Source organism: Mustela putorius, unplaced genomic scaffold, assembly GCF_011764305.1.
Source record: "Mustela putorius furo isolate JIRA1106 unplaced genomic scaffold, ASM1176430v1.1 tig00000460_pilon_pilon_pilon, whole genome shotgun sequence".
Taxonomy (NCBI): Eukaryota; Metazoa; Chordata; class Mammalia; order Carnivora; family Mustelidae; genus Mustela; species Mustela putorius.
The window spans coordinates 19,178,086-19,204,778 of record NW_025421389.1 but is presented as its reverse complement, the minus strand read 5'-3'; the positions used below and the strand labels follow the sequence as shown (position 1 = coordinate 19,204,778).

At 54.4% G+C, this 26,693-nt stretch overlaps 2 protein-coding genes across 2 annotated transcripts in view; both read left to right on the top strand.

The window, feature by feature from the left end:
• Positions 1-5,266: 5,266 nt before the first annotated feature.
• LOC123392165 (basic proline-rich protein-like) lies at positions 5,267-8,976 on the top strand. Its single transcript, XM_045080318.1, has 3 exons — positions 5,267-5,293; positions 7,649-8,316; positions 8,733-8,976. The coding sequence occupies exons 1-3, from the start codon at positions 5,267-5,269 to the stop codon at positions 8,974-8,976; spliced, it is 939 nt and encodes a 312-aa protein (XP_044936253.1).
• GRIK4 (glutamate ionotropic receptor kainate type subunit 4) overlaps positions 8,140-26,693 on the top strand; it is a 415,050-nt gene continuing 396,496 nt past the window's right edge. Inside the window, exon 1 of the mRNA XM_045080424.1 lies at positions 8,140-8,316. The gene's annotated coding sequence lies outside the window, so the exon portion shown is untranslated. The remainder of the gene's footprint in view (positions 8,317-26,693) is intronic.

Sequence of the window (26,693 nt, the reverse complement as noted above, 5' to 3'; positions counted from 1 at the left end):
TTCCTCCTCTCTCTCTGCCTGCCTCTCTGCCTACTTGTGATCTCTGTCTGCCAAATAAATAAATAAAACCTTTAAAAAAAAATCAGAAGATACAACTTGAAGGCTCATTGTTGACTATGACTTGGGTGATGTTCCCATCTTTGAAAGGGGGCTAACACCACAAGTCACAGGGCTATGATGAGAAACACGCATCTCTGATGGCAGCAGCAGCGAGAGCACATTCTAAACTGTGAACTGGGGTGCAAATGTCACTTGTCAGAGTGACAGGGAGATGGCCCAGGGACCTACATCATAACAGAATTGAAAGGTACGTATCAGGGCGCCTGGGCAGCTCAGTGGGTTAAGCCTCTCCTTTTGGCTCACGTCATGATCCCAGGGTCCTAGGATCGAGCCCCACATTGGGCTCTCTGCTCTGCAGGGAGCCTGCTTCCTCCTCTCTCTCTCTCTCTGCCTGCCTCTCTGCCTACTTGTGATCTCTGTCTGTCAAATAAATAAATAAAAATCTTAAAAAAAAAAAGGTATGTATCTTGAGAAGTCTTTCTATGTGAAACCTCTATGTTTGGTTTTTCATGAGTGGGGTGCAGGGGCAGCGATGGGAGCTGGGGACTGGAGTTAAGGGGGTGGACTCCCACAGAAGGGCCTCCCCCTGCCTCACCAGAAGGAGAGAGGGGTCTTCCGGAGGGCCCGGACCACATCTCCTCACACCTGCCTCCCCAGCACCTAGGACAGCGCCTGGCAACAAGCAGGCAGTGAGCAGAACATTCAGGAAACCCCGCTGAGGACTGGAAACACCCCAGCAGTAACCCTGTTATGAGACAACCTTTCTCTCCTCTGCCCCCATCCACTTTTTCATCCAGCTATACCGTAAAGCAGGTCCTGTAAGAGCATGAGAAAACACAAACCTTGTCTCTGGGGGTTAGGAGAGAGAAGACCTACATTCTACTCCGGTTAGCAAATGTCTAAGTATTTATGTATAGGTATTTTTGCCTGGGTCTGCTTTTGCCTTTTTTTTTTTTTTTTCAGTTTAACTTCTCTATTTCTCTTTCCCCGCCAAATTTTGAAGTCAACCTTATCACCTCCACCGGCTCCCTAATTAGCATTTGAAAAGCAGCGCACTCCATCAGACTGTGGTCGGGGGCAGGGCAGGATAACTTGGAGTCGATTTGTATTCTAAAGAACAGGGTATTACTGTGCAGGGCTGAGCTTTGCCCAAGTGCTTAATGCTTGAAAATGCATGAAGAAAACCATCCTTCCTCTAGCAGGTGGTACAGTCTGATTCCAAGGCATAAAATCTGTAGATATATTGAGATACATCTTCATTTTTCTCCACTCACTGTTTTCCTTCCTGAACGTGTATGCATGTGTGCACATTATAAGTCATTTAAAAAACAAGCACGATGTTCATCTATTCAAACTGGTCTTATTTGGGAACTCTCGTCCTGTCTTGTAAATAGATTTCCTTCTTTAACAAGGCCATTAATGCTATTTACCTAGTAACACTTGAGTGTATCAATCATATTAATTTCGTCAATAGAGCATTTAAGTGATTATCACATTTTCTAATATTAAGTATCTTCACTGCATTTAAGAAAAAGTGCCCATGCATCTAAAGAGAAAAGCCCAAACACATAAGGCATGTGTTTACTTTCAACAATAGGAGTTACATTTCTCCAAAGATTGACTTTTTTTTTTTTTTTTTGCCTCGGGCCGAAGAGACAGACTGAGAACCCAAGAATTTAGCGATGGAAGGTACCTCATTCAACCTCCTAATCCAATGCTGGAATCCCTTTTCTGGCAGTCCTGGCAGATGGCCATCCATCTGCTTGTATACTTCCAGTGTCGGGGAGCTCATTATCTCCTGAGGCAACTCATAAATTCTTTCTTATTTGAGCTAAAATCGGCCTGTAACTTCTACCCACCGGTCTTGGTTGTGAAGCAAATAGGAAAGATCCTCAGTGTTTGAAAACAGCTACCACATCTTCCTTTAGTCTTTTTAAAATTAAGAAAACTGGATGCTTCTAAATTAAGACTCTCACCTGGAATCTGGAAGAGTCAGGACGTAAACAACCGAGTGTTAAACCATGCAGTACCCGGTACAAAACTTGGGCTACAAAGCCGCTAGCGGGTAAACATCTCTTCTATCTTCAAGCCTGGCCATAGCCCACTGCGCAGTACAGTTCTGGAACATAACTCTTCCCTCATTTAGCTAGGAGTAGTAAGAAATCTGTCCTGGGCGAATAGCAATCCTACTATCTTATTCTTTTTACTATTCTGAATTCCTTCAGAGGGCACAAGCTCCTAAAAATTGCTGTGAGATAAAACGTAAAGGTTTTCCTTTAGAAGGGAAAATTAAATGCACCAGAACATAAATTTTTGAAAGTAGGAACTATGTCCAGTTTTTCTTTCTTTCCCCCTTAGTGCCTAATATCATTCCTGGCAGATGGAAGCTGCCTGCTGATTTATGGTTTTATTGAGCTGAAAAAGCGAACCAGCCAACATTATGTTGAAATATACATGTATTTGGGAATGCACACTAACATCCATCTATCTATCTACCTATCTATCTGTAGAGAGACATATATACACAAGCATATGCACACACATCTTTTTTTTTTTTTTTTTTTTTACCTTTACACTATCCTGGGGTCGTTTCATAGTAATTCATGGTAAGACTTAAAACCACAATGCAGGCAAAGCTGTTCTCTGGATAAGCTGAAAACCCCAGCCACCCGGGATGATGTGAAAAGTGGCATCTTATTTACTTATTTTGGCATCTTATATATTTCTTAAAGATTTTTTTTTTTTTAGATTTTACTTATTTATTTGACAGACAGAGATCACAAGTAGGCAGAGAAGCAGGCGGGAAGTGGGGGAAGCAAGCTCCCTGCTGAGCAGGGAGCCCGACATGTGGGGCTCTATCCTAGGACCCTGAGATCATGACCTGAGCTGAAGGCAGATGCTTTATCCCACTAAACCACACAGACGCCCTTTTTAAAAAGATTTTATTTCTTTATTTGAGAGAGAAAGAGAGAGAGGCAGGGGGCAGAGGGAGAGAGAGAGAATCCCAAGTAGATTACCCATTGAGCACAGAGCGTGATGCAGGGCTTGATCCCCGGACTCTGAGGTCAAGCCCCAGACTGTCACCAAGAGTCAGACACCCAAACGACAAGACCACCCTGGGCCCCCCTTGGCATCTTATTCTTGCATCCCGAGGTGGTTGCACTGTGAACGCAGACCCTCTCCTGTGTCCTCTCACTGCTAAAGCAATCAGGCTTTGCTCCCAGATACAACAGGCACCCCCCCAACCCCCACCTTCCTTGTCTTCCCTCCCTCTTCCTCCCTCTCCACTGTAGAGCTTCTCCAGTCACTCTTGTTCTTGGAGCTCGAGAAGGACAACAGTGAAAGGGTGAGAAAACGTACAACTTCTTTCATCGTTTGCTTTTAGCCCTTCATCCAGTTTGACTTAAGTGGGCTTATCCCCTTCTCGCAGAGGTCTGTGCCCAGTCGTCCTCCACGCGGGACTCGCCCTAAGCCACAGGTGCCTGCTGCTGGCCTCCACCCCACCCAGCCTGCTGCCGAGACCGTGACCACGTGACGGAGTCCACTGTATGGGAAAGATGGCACAGAGAATACCTGATATCAGAGTGTGCCAGAACTGTGACAAGAGATGACATTTTTTTATGTGACTGAACCCCAAGAGGCCAAGCCCTGGATTTGTCTTATTTCCTATTTCGTCTCCAGGGCCTGACACATAATAGGCACCAAAGATTTCTAGAAGAAGAACAAATTGCCATGATGGCTTATCTCCTCTGTGCAGAAGTAAATGGAAACTGAGACACGGGGTGGAGACGACTTAGGTTCTCAGGTTGGGAGCAGAGCAGGCCTACAGGAGGAGAGGCCAGGGTATTCCGATCAAGGAGGATCCCCGTTTTCACTGTAATTTCCGTGTGAGCAGAATCCTGTATGCCTAGACTAATGAAATGGAGAGAAGAGAGGTTGGGGGAAGGAGCTGCATCAGAGCAGGGTCAGGCTACGGCCATACCACCCTGAACACGCCCCATCTCGTCTGATCTCGGAAGCTAAGCAGGGTCGGGCCTGGTTAGTACTGGGATGGCAGAACACAGTCGTCAAGGGGAGATGGGGCTTTTTCACCATAGACATAGTCTTTACAGTCAGCGAGGCTGAGTGACGTGCCGCCGTGGGGCCTGGGGACTGTGTACATCGACACCCACAGGCGCACATATCTGCTCTGGGCCGACACTCAGTCACAATGTCATTAAGCAAAACCATGGCTTAGCGTCTCTTCTAAGGCAAGAGAAGAAAGAAAAAAAATCAAAGTAAAATCAAAGAACGATTCTCTTTCTCATTTCAGTTCTGCTTCTCAGCTGGTCCTGTTAGACATTCTCCTTTAGGAGGGAACCGTGTATCCCCCAGACAGGCGGCAAGAAGGACAGAGAATTATGTCGTTTAATCTGGAGTAGAGTGCGGTCCTCCAGCGGGGCTGCTGCGTTTGACCCCGTGGGGCGGTGAGGACGCTCGGCCAGCCCTGAAGTTGAACCCTACGTTCAGCTTAGGTCTGTAAAGGCTGCAAGCTTAGCGGGGACCAGTGGTTTACAGTGCCCGTCAGGAAGTCTCATCTGGCTCACGGAGACCAGCGACAGAAGCAAACTCGATTTGCCAGAACAGCAGACCTCACTAACCCCTACTTCATGCTGGTTCATTCATTCAGCACATTTACTGGGCACCTACAATCCCAGGCATTCTGTTGTTAATATAGATTTTTTTTTCAAGTCTGTATTCTCATTACGAGCTTGGGATTAACCTTCAAAAGGATCTTTAGAAAAGAGGTGGTAGGTAAATTTAAGAACAACTGTTCTGCTCTGTGGGTATACCTGAGGAAAATACAAAGAAGGAAGAAGCTAAAAATAAATCCAGGGGAACAAGTCCGTAGTCTTTAAGCGCACGCAGACACGAATCGAGTAAGTAACGATTAGCTCTAATAAGTGCAAGAGAATTCTAGAGAGGGGAGCAGCTTCTTGTAGGAGGAGATTCCTAAACTGAGTTTTGGGTGCATGTGTGTGTGCGTGCGTGTACACATCTGTGTGTGTGTGTGGGTGTGTGCAGAGGGGTGTGGTTTAGGGACCTTCCGGGCCGAAATCAATGTTAACATTCACAGAATGCTCACAGAAGCATAAAACAGGAGGACCAGGGAACTAACTGTGGGCAGCTTGGCACTGATGGAGCAGGAGGTGGGCAGTGGTGCGCGATGCGTGGGCTGACACGCTGTGCCGAGGTGTGTTGGACTCAGTTTTACTTTATAGGCCACATGGGGTCATGAAACGGTTTTAAGTGGAGATGCTAAGCAGTCATGTTCGTTTTAGATCCCTCACTTGGGCAGCCATTTGTGGGGTGCTAGGGGGCCGATCTGAAGGCAGGGACATCTGTTAGAGGCTGCAGCTAAGAAGTGGTGACAGGGGGACACCTGGGTGGCTCAGCTGGTTGGGTGGCTGCCTTCGGCTCAGGTCATGATCCCAGCGTCCTGGGATCAAGTCCCACATCGGGCTCCCTGCTCAGCGGGGAGCCTGCTTCTCCCTCTGCCTCTGCCTACCACTCTGTCTGCTTGTGCTCACTCTCGCTCCTCTCTCTCTCTGACAAATAAGTAAATAAAATCTTTAAAAAACAAAACAAAACAAAACAAAACAAAACAAAACAAAAAAAAAGAAGTGGTGACAGGGGGATGGCATGACCCCCGAGGTCAAGCATGCAAAAGTCACGTGGTCACTGGAGGCCTCAGTTGGCCCTACCGATGCAGTGGGCTCGCTAGGCACTTGTGATGAGCCTTCACAGGGACCTTTGGAAAAGATGGTCAGTAAAGTTAAGATCACGTGTTCTTTGCTGACAAAGGAGGAAGAAGCTATCAATAAACGTGGGAAAACAGACTCCTTCCTGTGCACTCCAGCCCCCAAAGAACTCAGATCCACAAGACTCCCTCATGGTGCGCAGGCACTGCTGAACCCTGGCTGGGACAGATGTTTCAGTTGAGGAGTTCGGGGGGGGGAGCCCCATTTCCCAGCTCCTCGGGAATCCCCCAAATGGTCTGGACTGACCTCCGCAGCCCATCCCCAACCCCAGCTGAGCTGGGGAACTTAGCCTGTCTGGAATCAAGTTCTGAGGGACAAGTGGCACTGACATTCAGGAAAAAAGAATGCGGAGAGCAGTGAGTACTCCAGACCGCTCATCAGCTGAGAGCAGAAGAAGGGAGGTTGTTGTCCCTTCACAAACCCCAGCATGGGGCTGCCGGTGGGCTTTTCTGGCCCTGCCACCCACCCCCTGACTTGTAGAGGGACCCTTGCTTCTAGGGTTAGAGCCCTGAGGGGCAAGACAGACTCATCCTTGCAGGAAAGGGAGAAACGGGGGCTACCTCAGACCCATCAGCAATGTGTCTGACCTTGTCCAAAGCTCCTTCCCGCCTCCTTGGTTAATAGGATGAGCTCACCAGGCAAAAGAATAAGATGAAGAGTTTCACTCAGTATTTTTTCTCCCAAGCCCTTAAGCTTCTATGGTCTTACTGATCTTACATTGTTCCTGGAAAAGGGGCCCCGGGAACCATGCTTGGAATTTCACAGTTGGAGGTCCTTCTAGAGATTATTTAGTTTGCTTTTCTTGTGTTTAGAGATGTGGAAACGGAAGCAGAGGGTCTTGAAGTCTCTTGCATCAGATCCCAGGGATCCCTCCAGTGTACTTTCTGCTGGGCTCAGGGCAGTCCTTCTGCCCATTTGGCAAATGACACCCAGACTGAGGGACTAGAGCTGGAATTAGAACTTCCTTCTGTGTAGCCTGTTCACCCCTGTGGCCTGCTTTGCCAGCTTCCTCCTCTGCGGAAGGGGACCAGTTTCACTTTGCCAATTGATGTGAAGGTGATTGGAAAGACAGTGTGTACCTGCTGTTGTCGTGGTACACAGTTGGTGCTAAATAATGTCCTCCCTAGGGAGCATGATCCCGGCCAGCGTGGGGAGGTGGGGGATGTGAAGTTGTGAGCCACACTGCTGCCTGCAGTCTGGGTGGCAGGGAGGTGGCAAGGGCCGGCGGCCAACCCTCTGTGGGGAGTGCCATGCCAGCCAGTGTTCTGTCCCTTCAAGCCTGAGACCCAACCGCCAAGGCTGAGAACAAACTGTTCACCGAGGGTCCCATCAGGCTGTGGATGTGGGGGCTGCAGCCCCGCGGGCAGGAGGGCTCTGTGATCGGTTCGGTTGTCAGCCAAGACCAACGTGTGTGGTGGAAAAGAGGGACCGATGTTTGCGGACCTCACAGGGCCTTGGACCTCCTTCCCCAGCCTCCTCCTGGGCGCAGCTGCGCTGTAGCAAACAGAGCACCGACTGCGTGTCAGACGGCTTGGTTGCCCTCCCGGTCCTGCCTCTCGCTACCTCGCTCACTTGGGGCCCTGGGCTCTGGGCTGGACTGTGCTCCTCTCTTGGCCTTGGGGTCCTCATCCGTTATACGAGGAGATAGTTCCTCCCAAGATGTTTGTTCTCATCAAACAGCGCCCTGGAACCCAGGCGCGGGGTCTCTCTGGCTTTCTGGTACAATTCGCTTTCCCGTCCCCGCACGGAGTCTCCAGCTCCCCGTCTTCGCCGCCGCCCGGCCGCAGTCTCTGGCAACCCCGCACGCTCGTCCCCCGCGCGGTTCCCCCAAGCCCCACAAGGGGGCGCCCTTTGCCCGCCGAAGCCGGCCGGGCTGTAACTCCGGGGGCCGGGACCGACTGCCCCCTCGCGCCGGGCGGTGCGGGCCGTGCCCGGGTGCCTCCCCCCACCCGCCTCCAGGGCACTACACCGCAGCGCCCGCCTCTCGTCCCGCGGCCGTCCAGCTCCGCGCGCCCCTCGCGCCCCGGCCCCGGCCTCCCGCTCGGCCTCGGCCCCGGCCCCCCCGGGGCGGCGTCAAGTTTGCCTCCGGCCGCCCGGCCCCGCTGCCGGCCCGCTCCTCCTGCGCCTCGGCTCTGGGGCGCGCCGGACGAGGCCCCCCAGCCGGCGCCCGGGGTGTGCGGGCTGCCGGCCACCCGGCCCCGAAGGGGCGCCCCCCCGGCCGGCGTGCGCGGGCCGCCGCAGTTCCAGCGCTGGCCGCCGGGCGGCGCCCCGTGCCTCGGCCGCGCTCCTCCCGCGCTGCCCGCTCCCCGCTCGCTCGCAGCCGGACACAGACTGCCTTCAGCTGCCGGCGGATCGCGCTGGGGCCGCCGCGGCTGCTGCGGAAGCAGGGAGAACCGGAAAACAACAGCCCGGCGGCCCGGCCCCAGCTCAGCCCCCGGCGTGCGGAGCCGCCCAGGTAAGGGCAGGGCCCGCCGCGGCGCCCCCCAGCCCGCCTCTTGGGCTGCCCCCGGCGCCCCTCGCGTCCCGGCCGCGCGGGCCCCGCGCGCGCCCCCTCCCGCGCCCGTCCCCCCGACTTCTGACGTCTCTGCCTCTCCGCTCCCCCGGGGCCGCTGCCCCGCACCCTTCCCTGCCCCCCGCCCCCACCGCCTCCCCGGCGCCCTGCCTCCCTTCTCCCGCCTTCAGCCCGCCGGTCCCCTGCCCTCGGATCCCTGCGTCTCCCGGGCTCTGGACCCCATCGCTCCGCTCCCATAGTTCCTCCAGTCTCCATCCCCGTCTCTCTCCCTCCGCAGCCCTTCCCCGGGCTCGCGATCCTCCCGCGCTGGTCCTCCCCTTCCCCTGTGCAACTCCCCGCCCTGCCTCTGCCCCCTGCAGGGATGCCGGCCCCTGCCCGCAGCCGGTGCGCTCCCCCAGCCGCCGTCACCCCTGCTTCCCGCCCGGCCCCGGCTGCTCTGCCCCATCCCGGCGCAGCCCCGGAGCCCACGAGGCCCCCCTCCCTCTTTGCTCGCTGCCATCTGCCTCCGCTGCCCCCTGCCCCTGCGCTGGACTCCGGCCACCACCACACCCCCACCCTCCACGCCGGGCTCGCTTCGGGGGACCGGCGTCCTATCAGAAATGACCCTCTTTCCCTGGACTCATGAGGCTCCCACCCACCTCACCCTAGTTCACCCGAGTGGGAAGTGAGGGAGAAACTCTGGAGACCTGCATTTGGGCGTGTGATGGGGGAGGGGGCTAAGGAGGAGGGGGGGGGGAGGGGAGCTGATTGAGATTCTCTCCGGTGAGGACTGGCAGAGCGGTGAGCTGCTCAGACCTGGCCTGGGTGGAGGGCCGGCTTGCGACAGCTGGGACAGGGGTTTCAAGGCACTGAGAGCACCTGTGTCTCTTTCCCTGGCTCCCTGGAGCTGAAGAAAGTGAGAGAGGAGGAGCCGGAGCCCGGGGAGAGTTGGCCAGTGGGCGGGGGCGGCGGCGGTGGGGGGCTGGGCCGGGGCCCTCTGGCCAGCCGGCCTGCCTGGCAGTGGTGGGGCGCTGCGGCCCGAGCTTCTCCCCTGCTGGACCTTTGGTTGCACAGCTTTTGGCATCTCTACTTTATGCTGCCATCTTCCTCCTGGTGCTGTTGTCTGGTGATGCCAGGAGGTGCCACCTCCCTGCCTCCCTCCAGTGGCTCTCCTGGGCATGTCTCCCAAGGGCCTGGGTTGTCTGGAAAGAAGAGGGGAGCTCTGGGCAAGGCCGGGGCCCCTCCAATACCAGACAGAATGGTCCTGGGGGCTGGCCCGGAGTGCGGAGCCCTGCTAGGAGCAGAGAGGTACCCTCACTTAAGCTCCCGGTGGGTCACCTGGGTGACAGTGACACTTCCAGGAGCACCTGCCAACGGCTGGCATCCCCTATGACAGAGGCTGTCTGGGTTGGCAGTGGACATCGGAGAGAGCAGTGTGGTCCTGCTTTGTCCCCCGAGTGTCTGTGCTCCTGTGATCTGGCGCGAGGGGCCTAGGGAGGTCAGCTGGGTTCCGCACCCCCCATCCACCCCCAGCCTGGGAAGGAAGCCCCAGGAACTCCACTGGGCATCGTCAGGCCGGTTGTATTTGCTGAAGCTGCAGCCCATGCCTCATCATTAATCAGGTTTATTATTTTCCTCACTGGCTGGATGTGTTCCTCAAGGTCGCGACCCTTTGGAGAGTTAATCTAATATGCACACATTACAGTGTCTGGGTTTGTTTAATTTTCCGTATTTTGTTCATTTCTTGCGGAGCGAGACTTCCATGGGGAGCTGTGGCCCGGGCTTGCCCACCAGCCTCCTGCCCGCCTGGCTGGCTCTATCCCCTAGCCCTCCTCCGGGCCTGCCACCTGAGACCAGAGGCAAGGCTGGTCCCTGGAGGTCTTGGCAGTGCCTGGTGGGGAAGGCGGGGTAGTGAGTGGAGGGGCACCGGGGAGGACATTCTGGCTTTTCTTTGTTTATTTCCCTCCCCCGCCCCCCAGGCGTCTTGATCATTGGCTGACATTTTCATCAGCACCAAAAGTTCTTCCCAGAGCCTGGGTCTGTGTCCCGGTCTGGCTTTCCAGTTTGGTTTTCCCCGAGGATGGAGAGGAACTTTGGAGGAGTGGGAGAGAAGTGGGGGCCGTCATGAGGGGATGCGGGGGGGCTCCTGGAGAGTGGGTCTGAGCCAGACCTGATGGGAGGAAGGAGGACCTGTCCTGGGCGAGGGGAGACACTGCTGGAAAAGCAGAGGAGTGGGGTGGCAGGGGCGGGTGCTGTGCGGCTGGTGGGGGGTAGGCCGTGGCAGGGAGTGTGTGGGAAGAAAGCCTCTGCCGCTACTTCTGCAGAGTACGAATCCCTTATGTGTGTGATGAGCGCCGCAGTTTTCCAAATGCTTTTTAGGAGAATTACTTCATCTGATCTCTACGAGGGCCCTACAAGCATCTCATCTGCACTGTCGCCCTCTAAGGAGGGATCACTGGTTCCCCCAGGTTCTGAGATCCGGAGAGCTTAGGTGACCTGCCCAAGGCTCTGCGGCCACACAGGAGGGCTCCGGACTCCCAGCCCAGTGCTCGGGTCTTGCTACTTGTTGCTGGAGAAGGTCTCTGCTGCTCGGCCCTTCCTCTCCCTGTCCCGAGCTTCATTTCACCTTCACCTTCTCTAGGGTCAGCGCCACACTTTCCCCTCCCCGTGGGGGCTGGCTGGTGGTCCCCACTGCCTTCCCCACCAAGGTCTTGAATCTGGCTAATTCTTGGCTCTGCATTCTCAGCCCTAGACTGGGGGCTTCTGCACATGGCGGAGGTGTGGGGGAGGCATGAGGGAGGAGGATGTCCCGCCGGCCCCGTGCTTCCTCTTAACTGCCTCCCACAGAGAGTTCCAGGTTATTCCAGACACTGGTCTGGAAACCGCAGACCCCTAGGCTCTGTCTTCCTCCTCTGTCTCCCCCACCCAACTCCTGGGCGCCTTATCCCTTTGGTGTTCAGTTCTTTCCAGCGCTTTTGCTACCTGGCCTGACCTTTCCTTTAGTACTGCTACTGCCCCATGCTGGACTCAGCCCCTGGGTGATGGGGACACAGGCTCCTCCGTGGGTGGCCTGTGGGCTCTATGTCCAGGCACCCTGCTGCCACACCTGCTTTCCCAGAAAGATGGCATTTGTAATGCGTCGTGACCAGGTCTCAGGAGCCTCAGGGCTGTCTCCCCCCCACACCCCGCAACTCCTGGACTCGGTTCCGTGGGGGTAGCTGGAGTTTACGGGCCTCCTCCTGTGGCCATGCTTTAGGCCTCTGGACCTGATCCCCCTCTCTGCCCCACCTGCCCTCGCCCCAGGCTAAGGGACGGGCAGATCCGGCTTCCTGTCTTCTTGTCACTCTCTGGGTGACTTTGAACAAACTGCTTAACCTCTCTCAGCCTCATTTGTCTCACCTGTAAAATGGGGACCATCTCCCCTGCCCGAGAGGCTAGTTGTCAGCATGGCTCTGTTTGTGTGGGCACGTGATCTGTCAATGGGAAGGCCACATGGAGGGCTCCTGTCACCCTGCCTCCTTGGGGTGATCTGTTGGTCTCCCTGCCCAGAAGGCAGGTCCCTTGAGGAGCAAGGCCTTTGCCTGGTGCCTGAAGTTTGTCCTTCCGTGCCCCGGTTTTCCGTACCCGTGCACCGGCCCCTGCTTATAGAGGGAGTGGAAGAAATAGTTGTTGCTTGATGATAACATTTGGTTACATAAAATAGGGTATGCCTTACACTGAACAAACCCAACACGAAAAAGCAATTTATGCCACGGTAGCAGGCCAAGGTAAATCGTGGGAAGGAAGGAGGGAATCGGTTTAGCACCGCACACGCCGCTCATTGCACAGTCACCCCAGCTCCATGTTTACGGATGAGGAAAGGGGGCCTACAGGGAGCCCTTCTGAGCCCCGCCATGGTCCGGGGAGCACTCCAGAACCCCCCCTTCCTTCCCTCATACGTGGGCTTAAAAATGGGAGGGAGAAGCCTCCTTATGGAAAGATCTGATACAGGTTTTCTTGGAACAACTCAACACCTCAGTCATTTACATAAGCAGCGTTTGGGTCTTTGGGGGGTCCTCAGTGAGGCAGGGCTTAGCGAAGCAGGTTAAGGATTTGGGGGGCAGCACAGGAGGATGCCCCCTGGATGGGACTAGGAGGGGTGCGGTGGATGTGCTCAGGCTGCCGTGGATGCTGGCGGTCTGATGGGGCTGGAGGTCAGTGAGGACGGGGAAGGACTTAGCCAGTGAGGAGGGCTGCCTGGGCGGAGTGGGGGGGACAGGGGTGGCCTGAGGGGTGGGTGATGTGTGGGGACAGACTGAGGGGTCCTGTCTTCGGGGAGTCAGGGTGGCAGGCATAGGGTAGAGCTAACAATTCAAGAGGACCTTGAAAGCCAAAGAGAAGAGGTTCACTGGCTGCCTGGGGCTTGGGGGGTGTGGAGCCTCCTGGGCAGGCCGATGAGTGAGGGCCCAGAGAGGGCTTGAGGGCTGGGGGCACTGGCAGCAGGGGAGGGGTGCATTTGAGTGGCATTTCCAAGGAACAGCAGAACGTGAGGACAGATTGGAAATAGCAGACGAGGCAGCAGAAAGTGTCGCCGAGAACTTAGAGATTTGGAGCCCTGGAGGCTCCCCAGGATGGTAATGCCACTTTAGAAACGGGGAAGCCAGAAGGGGAAGCAGGCCTGAGGGAAAGCCGAGGAGTGTGTTCCCAGAAGTGCTGGGAGGCAGGTGTGGGCCCGGGAGCATTTGGGGAGGGAGCCTGGGTGGCCCGTGGACTCCTGCTAGAAGTTGCTCCCCGGTCTGTTGCCTCCAGGGGCCCCCTGGGCTGAGCTTCCCTCCAGACACGTTCACAGGGGTGTCCCCAGTGCCATGCCCTGGGCAGGTGCTAAATAAATATTTGTCTTATTAAAATGGCCCCAAGTCATGTTTAACAAATGTTTGTTACTGAAATTCCTGGTGGAACATGGTGGGTGAGGAGGGGACTGGAAGACTGCGGGGGACCTCCGGTGTCCGGGAATGGGGTGTCTTGGGGCTCCCCCTGCCATCAGAATCCAGGCTACTTCTTGCTGCCTCAGTTTATTCTTTGTGACCTCTGTCATCTCAGGCATATGACACACTCGATCTCAGGGACAGAGTCTCGGGCAGGCTCCCTGGCAAAGGGAGGGGGTGCGGGGGGGGGCGGGCACGACCCCCACGACAGGGCACCACAGCGGCGGCCTGGGAGAGGGACTGTGGAGTAAACATATGTTTAGAATTAGAGTTTAAGGGCCAGAGTTAAAGAAGAGGATTTAATAGAATGAGAAATCAATAGCCCAGAGGAGGTTAAGATGTGTAAGTGAGAGCCTGGCTACAAGGTGCACTTAATAAAAAAGAAAATTTTAAGAAGAGCGGAGGACGGCTCCACGCTGCGGGGCAGCTAGGGCAGTTGCTGCCATCCAGCCCGGAGGCTCCTGGGTAGGGAGACTGGGTTTCAGGAGTGTAGTTCGGCTGTCCCCTTTTGGGGGCTGCTGTCTGTCTTTCTGGGTGGCCGGGGTGCGACACTCCTGTCCCTCCCCCAGAGGCTGTGTGGGGTCGTGGTCGGCCACAGCTGGCTCAGATTGCGCAGGATTCAAGTCCCGGCTCCTGCAGCTGTCCGGCTGTGAGCTAAGGACCATAATAGTGGCCAAAGGAACCCTCAGCAGGTGACGGAGCACCCGCGAATGGTCACAGTTGTCGCTGTTACAAGTATGATTACGTTTTCATCTTCACAGAGTCTCTCCTAGCCCCGTTCGGCTCATCCGCCGCTGCGGAATGCTGTCCCTGGCGAGGCTGGTGAGACCGTGGGAACTGGGTGCGGCCCTGTGGGCCTCAATGTGGTTAAGTCACTTGGTCCAAGTTGCAAGGTGGGCAGTGGCAGAGCTGGAGTGTCAGCCCAGGGCTCCAGGCTCCCTGGCCTGTATCCCTTCTGGGGGGCTTTGTGGCCCTCCACACAGGAGTGAGAGGACAGGCAAAGAGAGACGTCTGTAACCCACGTGGTCCTATCTTGGCATCCGAACAAATTCGGGTTGGTACTGACCGGGAACACCTTAGTTCTCTAAGGCGCTTAGACCAGGAGCCCCTCATGGTCAACGAAATGGCCTGTGTGTTTGTGTCTGGGGATAAGCTCACATTGTAGGTAAATGCAGTAAATATTTGTTAAGTGGACAGATTAGTTGACAGCAACAATTCCTATGGCCATGATAATGGCGAGTATTTTTCAGATGCCTCTCCTGTACCAAACACGACACAAAGTACTTTCTATATAGTAACTTCGCTTATCCCCTTACTAACTTTAAGCTTTGGGATACGGTTTATGGTACTATGATTAGTTTAGGTTCTACTTAGCCTTCTGTTATACCCATTTCACAGGCAGGGAGGCTGAGATTCGGGGAGATGATTCATTAGCCTAAAGTCCCATAGCTGGTAAGAAGCAGAGTTGGAATTTGTACCCAGGCGGTCCAATTTAAAAAAATACATATTTTCTTGTTATTAAGTAAACTCTCTCCCCAGCACAGGGCTCAAACTCACGACCCTTAGATCAAGAGTTGGGTGTTCTACCAGCTGAGCCAGCTGGCGCCCTCACTGTCCTGTTCCTCATCTCATAGGCAGGGAGGCCAGGCACGGGGGGCGCACAGACCTTCCACACACTCTCTGGCTTGTCTTTCCTTGACCTGATTTCTTTGACCTCCCGAGAGAGCGGTCACTGGTACTACTGGGGAATCAGGGAAAGGCTTCCCTTCTCAGAGCTCCTGCGCGGGCCCTGAATCATGGGCCAGTCTCTTCCCCCACAGAGGCCATCCAGACGAGAGCCGGGGTGGAAGCTGGAATGAGGCCGACAGGAACCGCGGAGGAGACTCTCTCATGACATGCAAAGTTTGAGGATTGGTGGCACTCGGGGGACACGTGGCTCCTTGAGGTTGCAGCAGTCCTGCCCTGTCTGGACCATTCCTTCCAGTGCACCGGGGTCCAGCCGGCTGGCGTGCGAGGCTGCCTGCATCATCAGTTGGGGGGTCTCGCTGGGGTCTTGGACTCTCAGAGGCATGACGGGGTAGCTCTGGAAGAAATCTGTTGGGACACTCCTGTCACAGTGGTGCTTTTTCATCTTTCCAGCATCTTCCTTGGCCTCGTTGTGTTCATACGATCACGACAGAATGTCCCCAGCAAGGTTGGTGATGGGATAGGAATTCGGGGATGTCTTTCTGGAGGCAGCAGAGACTTTTTCCGAGCTAGAGAAGACTGGAGTGGACGTAGGGAGGGCCAGAAGGGACCCCCTGGAGTCCTTTCCTGAGGGTGGCTCTGGAGTTTCTCACCAGCTGTTTGCTGCTCCTGAGTTTCCATCAGACGATTAGCCCTTATGCTGAAGCCGCTAATGCCACTTCCTGGTGGGTATCCCATATTCAGCGCTTACAATATTCTTGATGATTTCGCCTTTGCCCCAAGGATCGCTCTCAGAGGTGGACAGAGCTGCTAGGTATGATCGCCTCAGACTCCCAGAATTTCCATAACTAGCTGAAAACCAGTGTTTCTCTATTGAAGGCTTAGATTGGGATCCAGGAACCCTGCCCCCTGAAGGGGCTCTTCTGAAGGTGCCTTCTGAAGGTCACCCGTGGTTCTTGCAAATAGTGGAGGCAGTGGTCCCTGGGCGCTCCTGCTCTTCCCAAGGTGGAGAATATTCCACACAATAAAGCAACGTTTGTCCAGAAATGATGATGCCTATTTTATTGCTGGGAAAAATGAAATCCAGGGAGGGCATTAAAAACCAGTCTTATCCCTGGACCGAACTTGAATGCATTCATTCAGCGTCCTACCTGACACTCTCCTCTTGTCTACACACAGAATACCCACCTAGTTATCCAGCCCCAGCTGTTACCTCTCCCCTTCCTCCTCTTCCTCCCCATCTTCTGAAAGCTGACTTTATTGAGCACCAATTACATTCTAGATGCTTTACATGTATTAAGTTGATCTACCTACAACCAACCCCAAGAGTGAACCGAGACCCAGAGAGGTCGTGTAGCTTTCTCAAGGTGACACACTAGAACATGGTAGAGCCAGGACGGAAATTTGGCTTCCCGGGCCATGTCCTTGACCACTCCCAAGGCAGCCGTGAATGAGGGAAGATGTGAGAACACCCAGCCCGCTGTCTGGCATACAGAAGGGGCTCAGGAAATGCTAGCGATTTTCTTCAAAAAATACCAGAAGATTTTTACCTTATTCCCAAGCCAAATCTCCTTCCCATGGGTCCTCATTCTGCACCCCTCCTGGGAACCCCATAAGGCACTCCTGCCCCCCTTCCTGTTCAGTCCTCGGGCTGTGAAGACACCTCATGAGCAGAAGCAAAGCCGGCATCCAGGCTCTTCCTCACTGGGTTTCTGTCCAAGACTCCCTCCCCCACACCAAATCCCTGGCTGGGAAGATGATGGGGGAGCTCAGAGAGGTCCGAAGCTAGGACTCATGTACAGGTAGTTGCCTGATCCTTGGCCACAGGGCTGTGCGGGCAGCTGCCACACATCCATCATAGGACACGTTTCCGGAGCACCTCTGGGGTTCCAGGCGCAGCCACGGGCTGGCACTGGGTGGGCGCACCCCATGGCTGGGCCCTTACACCATGCCCACACAGATCCGGAATCTGCCAGAGGCTACACTGGGTCTTGGGTCCTGGGGGTGGAGGGCTTAAGGCCTAAGGTGACTGCCTGCTCCTTTGGGCTCCTCTGAGGTCTCTGAGGCTAGATGATGCTGCAGCTACCCCCCGCCCCCCCGTGAGGGCCAGAAAGTTCAGGTGACCCAAATCTAGGAGTACAGAGTGGGCAACTAGATGGAGAAAGCTCCCCATTTATTTGAGCTAAAATAGCACCATCCCGTTCGCCTTTGAAAAGGGAGAGTCCTGCCAGAGTCCAAAGTAAATAGGCTGGAACATGCGGTCGGCAAGGTGGGGTGCAGATTGGAAGTAACAAGGCCATGGGCTCTGTAGGCAGCAGAGTCAGCTGAGAGAGCGCATGTCCCTCAGTACCGGCTGGCTGCTCTCTCTGCCCCTCTGCTCCTCTTTGGGGAGGGGGTTAGTCCTGGGGTGAGGGGGATGCTGGGGCCTGACATGCTGGGACGGAGCCAACCTCTGTCGCATGTTCCCAGGCCAGGAAGGGCTGCTGCTCTGTGTCCGTTGTCTTGTGTCAGTAAGCCCTGCCCAGGGGTTATTTGTTCCCTCTGACCTAGCAGTAACTGCCCAAACCCTCTCTGTGTCTTCTCCTCCGTGGCCTGTGCTTCTCCGAGGAGCCAGTAGGTGTCTCTGTTCAGCCTTCAGCCCCGAGCAGGGGAGGCACTGGAGCTACTCACCTAGGGGAGGGTCAGGCCACACTGATGCTGCGGGGAGGTCAGCAGAGGTTATCACATCTGTCTCTGCTGCACTGGCTCAAAGACTGTCCACTTCTCAGCTTTGCATTCTCAATGACTAGGACAGCCCCAGTACATAGTAGCTGCTCAATAAACATTTTGCGGCGTGGATGGCTGCGTCTGTGAGCTCCTTGTTGGCCGAGGCTGTGGATGGGGGAGCCCTCCGCTGTGCTGAGCCCTAGCTCTGGAAAGCAGGGATGGGCTGCTTTAACTCACAGATGTGGGCGGCCGAAGAGTCGGTTAGTTGTGTGGATCTCAAAAGACATTTTCTCCTCAGACCGGGGGGCGGGGGGGCGGGCGGTTAGTGTGACCTGTCATGAGGCAGAACAAGTACGAAAAGCAGCCTGGGTTCTGCCTGGACCTTGACCCTAGGTACACACTTCACACTGTCCTCAAACCCAGCTGAGCCCTGCATGAAGGGCCGGGGGGTGGGGGGACTAGACGGGGCTGTCTTAGTGAGAGCAGGGGTGGTACCCACGGGTGAGGGGCCCTGGCGTGAGATCAGAGTGGGGGTGCTGTGGCTCCTGTGAGTCGGGGGGAGGGGCCGTGGGAGCAGGGACCTCCAAACACCCAGTGTGACCTGGGCCCCTGTGCACTCTGGAATTCAGGTACTTGCAAGTAGAGTCAGCGGGGCGGGAGGGCGGTGTGCAGGGAGGGGTGTGGGGAATGCAGGAAGAGGCTGCCTTTGTGTGGAGACCATGAAAAGGGGCCCAGGATCTAGGGGATGAGAGGAGGTCTTGTTTGATATTTCATGCCCTGGATCCCGGGCCCTGATCATGAGCCACGTGGAAGCACAGCCTCAGGGACTCTGGTCACCAGCTGCTGGCCATGGTCATCCGGGGCCACTGAGTCATCCCCACACACACCCCCTCCTGTGCCCATTTCTGCTGATGGGCGGCGGTGCCACAGGACTGAGCTGAGAGGGGTCTGCGGCCGAGTGTGGGCTCCTGGGACGGGGCCCAGTGCACTCTGTGTGTGCTGTGGGCACTGGGCAGGATGAATTTGCCAAGTGAGATTTTGGCCGACCATCTCATTTTACAGATGGGGAAATTACTCAGAGAGGGGAGGCAGCTCACCCAAAGTCACACAGCTTGCAGAGTCGGGATTTCCCTGACCCCTGGTTTGTTCAGTCTCGTGCCTCTCTGACTTGCAAGGAGCTTCTTATCAAGCCAGGGGGCCCAGTGCCCTGCTTCCCTGCTCGCCCCACCTTTGGCTGGGGCCCTCCACAGCTTCTAGCCAGCCCCCACCTGCCTGGGCAGGGTGTGGAATGATCCACAGAAGTAGGCCCTGCTCTCTGGGAGTCGTGACTCCAAACAGGGTATGGAGGAGGGCCGGGCAGAGGCGTCCCCCCCCCCCAGCTGGGGGAGGAGCGAATCAGTCACATCTAATAGAAGCCCATCTTAAATCATAAGGTGCTTCCTTTTTTTTTTTTAAGATCTTTTTTATTTATTTGAGATAGGGAGTGCAAGAGAGCTGAAGCCTGGGGGCAACGGCAGAGGGAGAAGCAGGAGAAGCAGACTCTCCCACTGAGCAGGGAGCCCAATGTAGGGCTCTATCCCAGGACCCTGGAATCATGACCTGAGCCAAAGGCAGACGCATAACCGGCAGAGCCACTCACGTGGCCCCAGAAAGTACTTTCATTAGATCCTGTCTGACTTTATTTATATAAGACTCAGGAACAGGCAAGGTAATCTTTGGTGATGGAAATCAGGCTAGTAGCTTCCTCGGAAGGGGGCCCAGGGGGCCCTGGCCTGGGGACCACTGGGAACGCTTCATGTCTGGATCTGTGAACCCAGCGAATGGAAAGTTCCTTGGGCTCTTCGTGTGCGATGCATGTGCACTTTTCTTTTTTTTCGTTTTTTTTTTTTTTTCATTTTTCAGTTTGACTTTATTCATGTGTTTAAATATTTAAGATTAGTAAATATATCTATTTTATTTTTTTATTAATTTATTTATTTTCAGCCTAACAGTATTCATTATTTTTTCACCATACCCAGTGCTCCGTGCAATCCGTGCCCTCTATAATACCCACCACCTGGTACCCCGACCTCCCAACCCCCGCATGTGCACTTTTCTATACACATATCATATGGTCAATTTTAAAAGTTTTTAAAGTGGTTCTCATGGCTAGAGTCTGGTCACTCAGCAGAATGTCCCGGAGGAGAGCTAGAGTGACATTAATGGAAATAGCAGGTGGTGTTTGCTGGACACATTTTAGGCAGTGTTGCTCGTCATTCATGCGTATTTTCTCATTTAATCCTTATAACCAGCCTCATTTGACAGCACTTAGAGGAGGGACATAAATGGCCCAATGTCACACAGCCAGCCCCCAGCAGAGGCAGGCCCAGGCCAGGTCTGACTGCAGAGCCGGCCTTGTCGGCAGAGTACAGAGGCCTCCGGAGCTGCCCTGACCCCCTGGTCCATCTGCTTACGGTGGGGTTGGGGTGTGGAAAGCGGCGGGGAGCCTCCTGGACAGTGTTGTCTTGGCCACTCTGCTATGCCCGGTACCTTGTGCCGGAATGTGCAAAACAGCCACAGCTGCCCGGCTGGTCCCAGTCTGGAGATGCCTCTAGAATGGAAGTGGATGGGCAGCAGGAGCCGGAAGGGAGGCAGTGTCCAGAGAGTCGCAAGTGCTGCTGGTGCTGTAGGGGTCTCCGAGGGGCACTGCCGGCTGGTGGGGATGGGGCCCTGTGGAGGCTGGGGCGAGGGCAGATGATGAAAGCCTCCAGGGCAGATCCCTGCCAGGTAAAAGAGGGAAAACCAATATTTCTCCCAGCAGCAGGGGGGGGGGAGCTGATCTGCATAATGCAAATTCCCACACTGTCCCCGCCAGCTGGGGGGTTTGCATCTTCACGGAGACCTCCCTGCTCCCCGGAGAAGACAGGAGGATCCAGGGCACACGCTGGCATCTTCCCCTGGGCTGGGGGCTGAGAGGACACTGGGAAGTCAGGCGCTTTTGTTGCCTGTCTTACTTGGCGAAGCAAGTCAGCCTAACTCAGACTAAGCCACCCTGACATGTGGCCTTGTCAAGGGGGAGAGAGGTGTCATTGTGTTCGTGTTTATATGCAACTGGCAAACCAGACAAAGCCTTATTGTTGTCCAAGGTTTCCAATCAGATGGGGAAAAAGAGGGCCCTGGCTTCATTCCTGGTGCTGGAGGGCTTCTTAGCCAAGGACCCTGCTCACCTCCTCTGGGAGGCCTGCCCTGATTAACCAACTTCAGCCCCTTCCTATTATATCCCAGTCCTCAGCAAGGATGTATATATGCTGGGAAGGGTGTAAGTACATTATCAAAGTTTGATTGTTTAGGGTTGATTTTGTCTTCAGTCTATTTCCAGTACCTTTTCCTATTACCCACTTTGACTGGAGGCTGGCTGAGGACAGAGAGTATGAGGACCTTTCCTTGGAGCCTCTCCTTGCGATTCCCTCTTTGAGCAGTTGCCCATTGAGCCCAGATGGCTGACTCGAGCTCCCTAGTGCAGCTTTGGCTCTCTACCTCAGGATGTTTGCACATGCTGTTTGCCCTGCTTGGAACCCCTTCCTCTACCACCTCTCCTCCTCTTGCTTTGCTCCTGCACATGGACTCTTTTGGGCAGCCCTTCCTGCTGCCTCCTGCAGCCTGAATGAGGCCCGTTTGGGTGCTTTGAAGCCTCTAGCCCTCCTTCCCTTTGGAGCGCACACCACGTTGTAACTGCCCATTTAAGGCTTGGACTCCCTGACTGGGGCCTGAGCTCTGGAGAGCCAGGGATTGGATTGGGCTGTTTGGGCCACTTCTGGGATCCAGGCCCTAACACAAAGCCCCGCACGCGGGAGGGTCTCACTGCATGTTTGTGGAAAGAGGTGAGGCACTGAGTGCCAAAGAGAGATGAGAGGTTCCAGAGCTGCTCCGTCGGGAGCCCACTTGCTGGGCCTGCCCACATCGGAAGGGTTGCCCTTGTCTGTGGACTCCTTCCAGCTGAGTCTGAGCCCCAGAGCAGCTGCTAGAGGCAGGCATCGAAAGCCCAGCCTGGGCACCAGGGATCACATGGTTTTTGCTCTGCACCGAGTTCCTGACAGCGGCGCACAGAGGTGCATGTATTCCACAAACATGCCTGGATGCTAAGCGTTTAAGACCCCTGTGGGGACTAGGGATTAGGAAAGGTGCTGGCCCTTATTTATTCGTCCATGGAACCAGGTAAGTGTAATTTCAGGTATCGTGCAGTTCTTGGTAAGGAGAACCCTTCCTCCCTCATACCCCTCACGGCCACCGCCCCCGCTGTGTGCATGTTTGCCAGCTTGCCGATGTAATAATACTCCCAGCAACTCTGGGAGGCGAGTGTTATTGACCCATTTTACAGACAAGGAAACAGAAGTTCAGAGTGGTTACGCTGACATGTTTGCTTCATGGTGCTAGACTGGTAGGTCGTAGAGCTAGGATCCAGGTCTTCTAGCATGCCCTGCCACAGCTGCCCTTCCTTCCAGGCAGCTAAGTGCCCTGCTTAGGAATCAGGGAGCCCCAAGTGCAATTCCTCAGAGTACCCCCCCCCCGCTTTCACTTGGCGCCTGGGAGTCCATGACCTTGGAAGGGCCTGTGTCCGACCACAAAATGCAGGTGGGAGGGAGACGTCTGGCTTTGACAAATAGTCCTGTGGTCCCAGGACATGCAGGGCTAATTCAAGTGCAAACAGTGTATTAGTATTTATTACTCATGCTCCACTGCTAATAAAATTTGAGTTTTAAAAATAATGGTGAGCAAATGAATTGGTCGATGGTCTGTGGGAAGAGGAAGCAGGGAAGGATATTTCATGGAGAAGAGTGACGGGGGACTTAGCTCCAGCAAGTTCCTTGCAGGGAGGGGTGGGGGGGTGCATGGGAAGGACTATTACTGGGGGCAGCTCTCTGCTCGCTGCCCTGTCCGGGACATCGTTCATCGGCATATTCACATCTGTCCGAGAGCCTTTGTCGAAGGTGGCAGCATCTCCAGGCTGGGTGCCTATCGCCCAAAGAGCCGTTTATATCATCTGTGCTTAAACTCCGAAATTTGGAAAGGCACTTCCTGCAGGGTCCCGTGCCCGTGATCCAGGGGGTGCCCCCACCTCCAAAACCTGAGTTGGATGAGCAGGCTGAGCTCTGCCAAGCAGGGCAGAGACCTAAGGAGTTCCTCAGACAAACGAAGGGACATACCATAGGCTCTGTGGTGTTTGAGGATGTGGGAAAAGGGGCAGAGGACCCCAAGTGTTGAGGGGCCTCGGAGCTGGGTAGCACTTTGGAGTGACGAGAAGTCTGATGGTCAGACACCCTCCCCTCTGCGGGAGGCAGCACCCGTGTCCCTGTAATTCACTGGTCTTGCCTGTGTCTCGGGAGCATCATGGGCTGGAAAAAAGTATAATTTAAGAAAGAGAAGACTTGCTACTGTGTGACTTCAAGCAAATCATTTAACTTTTTTGGGACTTAGTTCGCTGATCTATAAAATGGGAATGCTGAGGCCTGCCTGGCCCGTCATGGGATCAAGAGGGAAAACAAGGCTGTGCAAGCAGAAGGGATATGATGGGCCGTCTGGTGTCTGGAGACAGTGCTCACACTCTCCTCAAGAAACTGCTTTGCGGTTTGGGCTTTTGGAAGGCTTAGAAGATATGAGGGGACCTGGGGGTCTGTGTGTGTAGGTAGTACTTACAAGAGCTTTCGGTACCTATCTGTCAGGAGCAATAAAGGGGGCGTGGCACTTTCCTCCCCTCACCTTCTTGCCCCCACATGGACCTGTTCCGAAGTGCTGTCCCAAGTAGGGCTTAGACACCCAACGTCACCGTGCGCTGGACTGAGCGCTCTGCCCACATGCTGTCCAAGTCTCACCCAGCCTCGAGGTGGGCCCCAGTGTGATCCCATTTTATTGGAGCGGGAAACTGAGGCCCGAAGCAGTGAGGGGCCTACCCAAGGTCACGGTTAGAATTGAGCTCTGCCCAGTTCCTTCAGCGCTCTGTGCCCTCAAGGTTCTGGCCCAAGGATGTCATGCCGAGGGTTGCATCAGTGACCTTGGGGTGACCCTGTGGAGTGGATGCTTTCTCTTTTCTCTCCTGTGTACCCCGAAAGGGAGATGTGCCCTGTCTTTGGATGCCCTGAGCATGAAGATGGACTTCATTGCACCTGGCAGGTGCTTTGCCTTCAAAGAGCCTTGGGCTGCAGTGAGCAGGACTTCCGAAGGCCGAGCCAGGGTCTGTGGCCGCTCAGATGCCTGCCTGATTCTGATTTTGCCCTCTTGGAATCTCTGGTGGTTCCTCTCCAGTTCTAGAAGTGACCCGGCCACGTGCTCTGAACATCCTTGCCCCAACCCCTGGTCCCAGCTCCGTGCACCTGCCCGGGCCCACCCTTCACCCCAGGATGAAGGTCTGGCTGTCCCAGTGGGGTCTGCCCCGGGCGCGGGCACAGTGGCCCTGCAGGGTTTGCAGGGAGCATCCCACCCCCTGGGAGGCATTGACTCAAGATCTCCCCGGAGGGGGAAAGGGTATTGTTTAGACATTTTGTGTAAATTAGTAATATTGTAACTGTTAATTGAATGTGCATCGATTGCCTGTCAGAGGTTTGATTTAATCTGTCCTTCCCTTCCCGGTCTCAGTCGACTGCTTCAGTGGTTTGCTTGGTCTCGTTTCTCTTTCTCTAATGTGGACGCCTCCCCGGCACCCCCAACCTTGGTCTCATTTCGCTGGCTTCATAATGAGCATCTTCTGTTTTCTGGCACTGGCATTGGCCTCCCTGCGGCCACCAGTCCCTCCCAAGTGGATCCACATGACTTGTCCCTCAACTAGGGTTTTCTCAAGTATCTGGAGACCCAGTGAAGACAGACTTGGCCTGGTGCCTTTCTTTCGGGATTCGAATGCTTTGAGATGTTCGGAGGTCTGGAGACTTATGGGATGAGTCCTGGTTTTGCTGATTCATTCGTTCATTCATTCATTCATTCATTCATTATTTGGGGAGGCATTCACTTTATGCCAGGCCTTATGTTCAGCTCTCAGGGAACACATTTCCGAGTTCAGCATTTTGTAGTGAAGCTGGGGCAGTGGACGGATAACACAGTGCAGCGTGATGGGCTGAGGTGGAGGCCAAGGCACCGAGCCGGGGGTGCACAGAGAGGACATGGAAATCAGACGTGGGCAGCAGAGGAGAAATAATACCTGTAATACAGCTTGAGCTGATTTCAGAGAACAAGTAGGAGTATGTCTGGTAAAGAAAAGGTCAGAGGCATCTTAGGCAGAGGGAACAGTGTGTGATGGCTGGGCCAGGGCAGGAGCTGGGGGCAGAGGTGGCCAAGAATAAGGCAAGGGGCTAGGGACGCCTGGATGGCTTAGTCATTAAGCATCTGCCTTTCGCTCAGGTCATGATCTCAGGGTCCTGGGATCGAGTCCTGCATCAGGCTCCCTGCTTGGTGGGAAGCCTGCTTCTCCTTCTCCCGCTCCCGCTGCTTGTGTTCCCTCTCTTGCTGTCAAATAAATTAATAAAATCTTAAAACAAAAAAAAAGGCAAAGGGCTAATCACAGTTACAATGGAGCAGTTCCTAAACATCGGGCCATGGCTAAGGGTTTTCCTCAGATTATCTAGTTTGTACCTATAGCAATCCTGCATGCAGGGGCCAATAGGGTCTTTCATCTCTGCAGTGGCAGAGCCTGGATCCCATGTGTCCTTGGTGGGAATTCAGGGATGCTGCTTCTCTCAGACCCTGCAGCTGCACGGCGGTTGTCTGGCCCCGGATTGGTGTGCCAAGGGTTGGGTCAGTGACCTTGGGGTATCCCCACAGTATAGCTTATGAAGGGTCTTATGTGTGTGCACTGGAATGTGTGAACTATATCCCAAAAGCTGCAGAGAACCACTAAGAAATTTTAGACAGAATAATAGCTCGATCAGATTTGTTTTTAGAAATAACAACTCTTGCTGCAGGATGGAGGAAGAAGGGGATGTGACCCGGAGCGCAGGCACAGAGAGCAGTAACAGTGTGTCAGTGCCCCTGTGCAAAAGCTGGTGCCGCCTAAGGCAGGCGGATGGGTGTTTGGGCGGTGTGGAGGACACAGGGCACCTAGGGGTCGATTGTATATGGATGAGGGGTGCTGGATGAAAGGCAGGTGTTCAGGTGATTCTCAGATTTTTTTTTTTTTTAAACGAGAGTTTACAGAAATTTATTTTTCTAAAATACATGAATACATCTCATCCAAATAAAGTCCTGTCAAAAGCCAGATTATTACCTGTTCCAATTTCCAAATCAATGCAGGATATCTTTGTTGATCATGGAAAGGACTCATGCCCATGTTCCCTAACATGAGAAGACATGTGCATGGCACGACATGCTGGTTCTTTCTGCCCACTGACCGGGAGGCTCGTATAGGGCCTGGATCTCACACTGAGGACCATAAGCTGATACACCATCACTGACATTATTTAATAACACTGTTTCCCCCAACACAGAGAAGATGCATATGAAAACTACCCAGGGTGAAAAAGAAAGCCTTGTGGTACTTCATACCCTCTCAATGTAACTGCAAGGCTCATTAGCTACAGAAATTCCTCATTAACAGTTACCCCGGCCAGGACGGGTGGCTTCTTCTCCCCCGTGTTACTGAGACGTAATTGACAAACCTCACTGTAGAAGTTTAAGCCGTCCTGCTGTCCAGCATGGATATTGTGGAATGATTGATTAATGAATTTAGTTACCACCCATCAGCTCATAGATACAATAAAAAGAAAAGACAAAAAAAAGCAAAAGAATTTGTTTCCTTGTGATGAGAACTGAGGACCAACATTCTCAGCAGCTTTCTGTGTCCTACAGCCGTGTTAACTGTGGTCATCGCCTCGTACATGGTCCCCCAAGGACCCAATCGTCCCATAACTAGAAGTTCGTATCTTTCGACTACCTTCCTCCAACCCTCCCTCCCCTCTGCTCCCCAGCTCTGAGAACCTCAAGCTGGTCTCTTGTTCTGTGAGTTTGGGTTTTTGGTTTGGGTTT

Excerpts from the sequence above, each read along its gene's own strand:
- LOC123392165 (XM_045080318.1), top strand. The coding sequence starts at position 5,267 with ATGCGTGGGCTGACACGCTGTGCCGAG. Across the intron at positions 5,294-7,648 it reads GGCTGACACGCTGTGCCGAG|TCTCTGGCAACCCCGCACGC; the intron begins GTGTGTTGGACT and ends GCCCGGCCGCAG. Across the intron at positions 8,317-8,732 it reads CGGCGTGCGGAGCCGCCCAG|GGATGCCGGCCCCTGCCCGC; the intron begins GTAAGGGCAGGG and ends TGCCCCCTGCAG.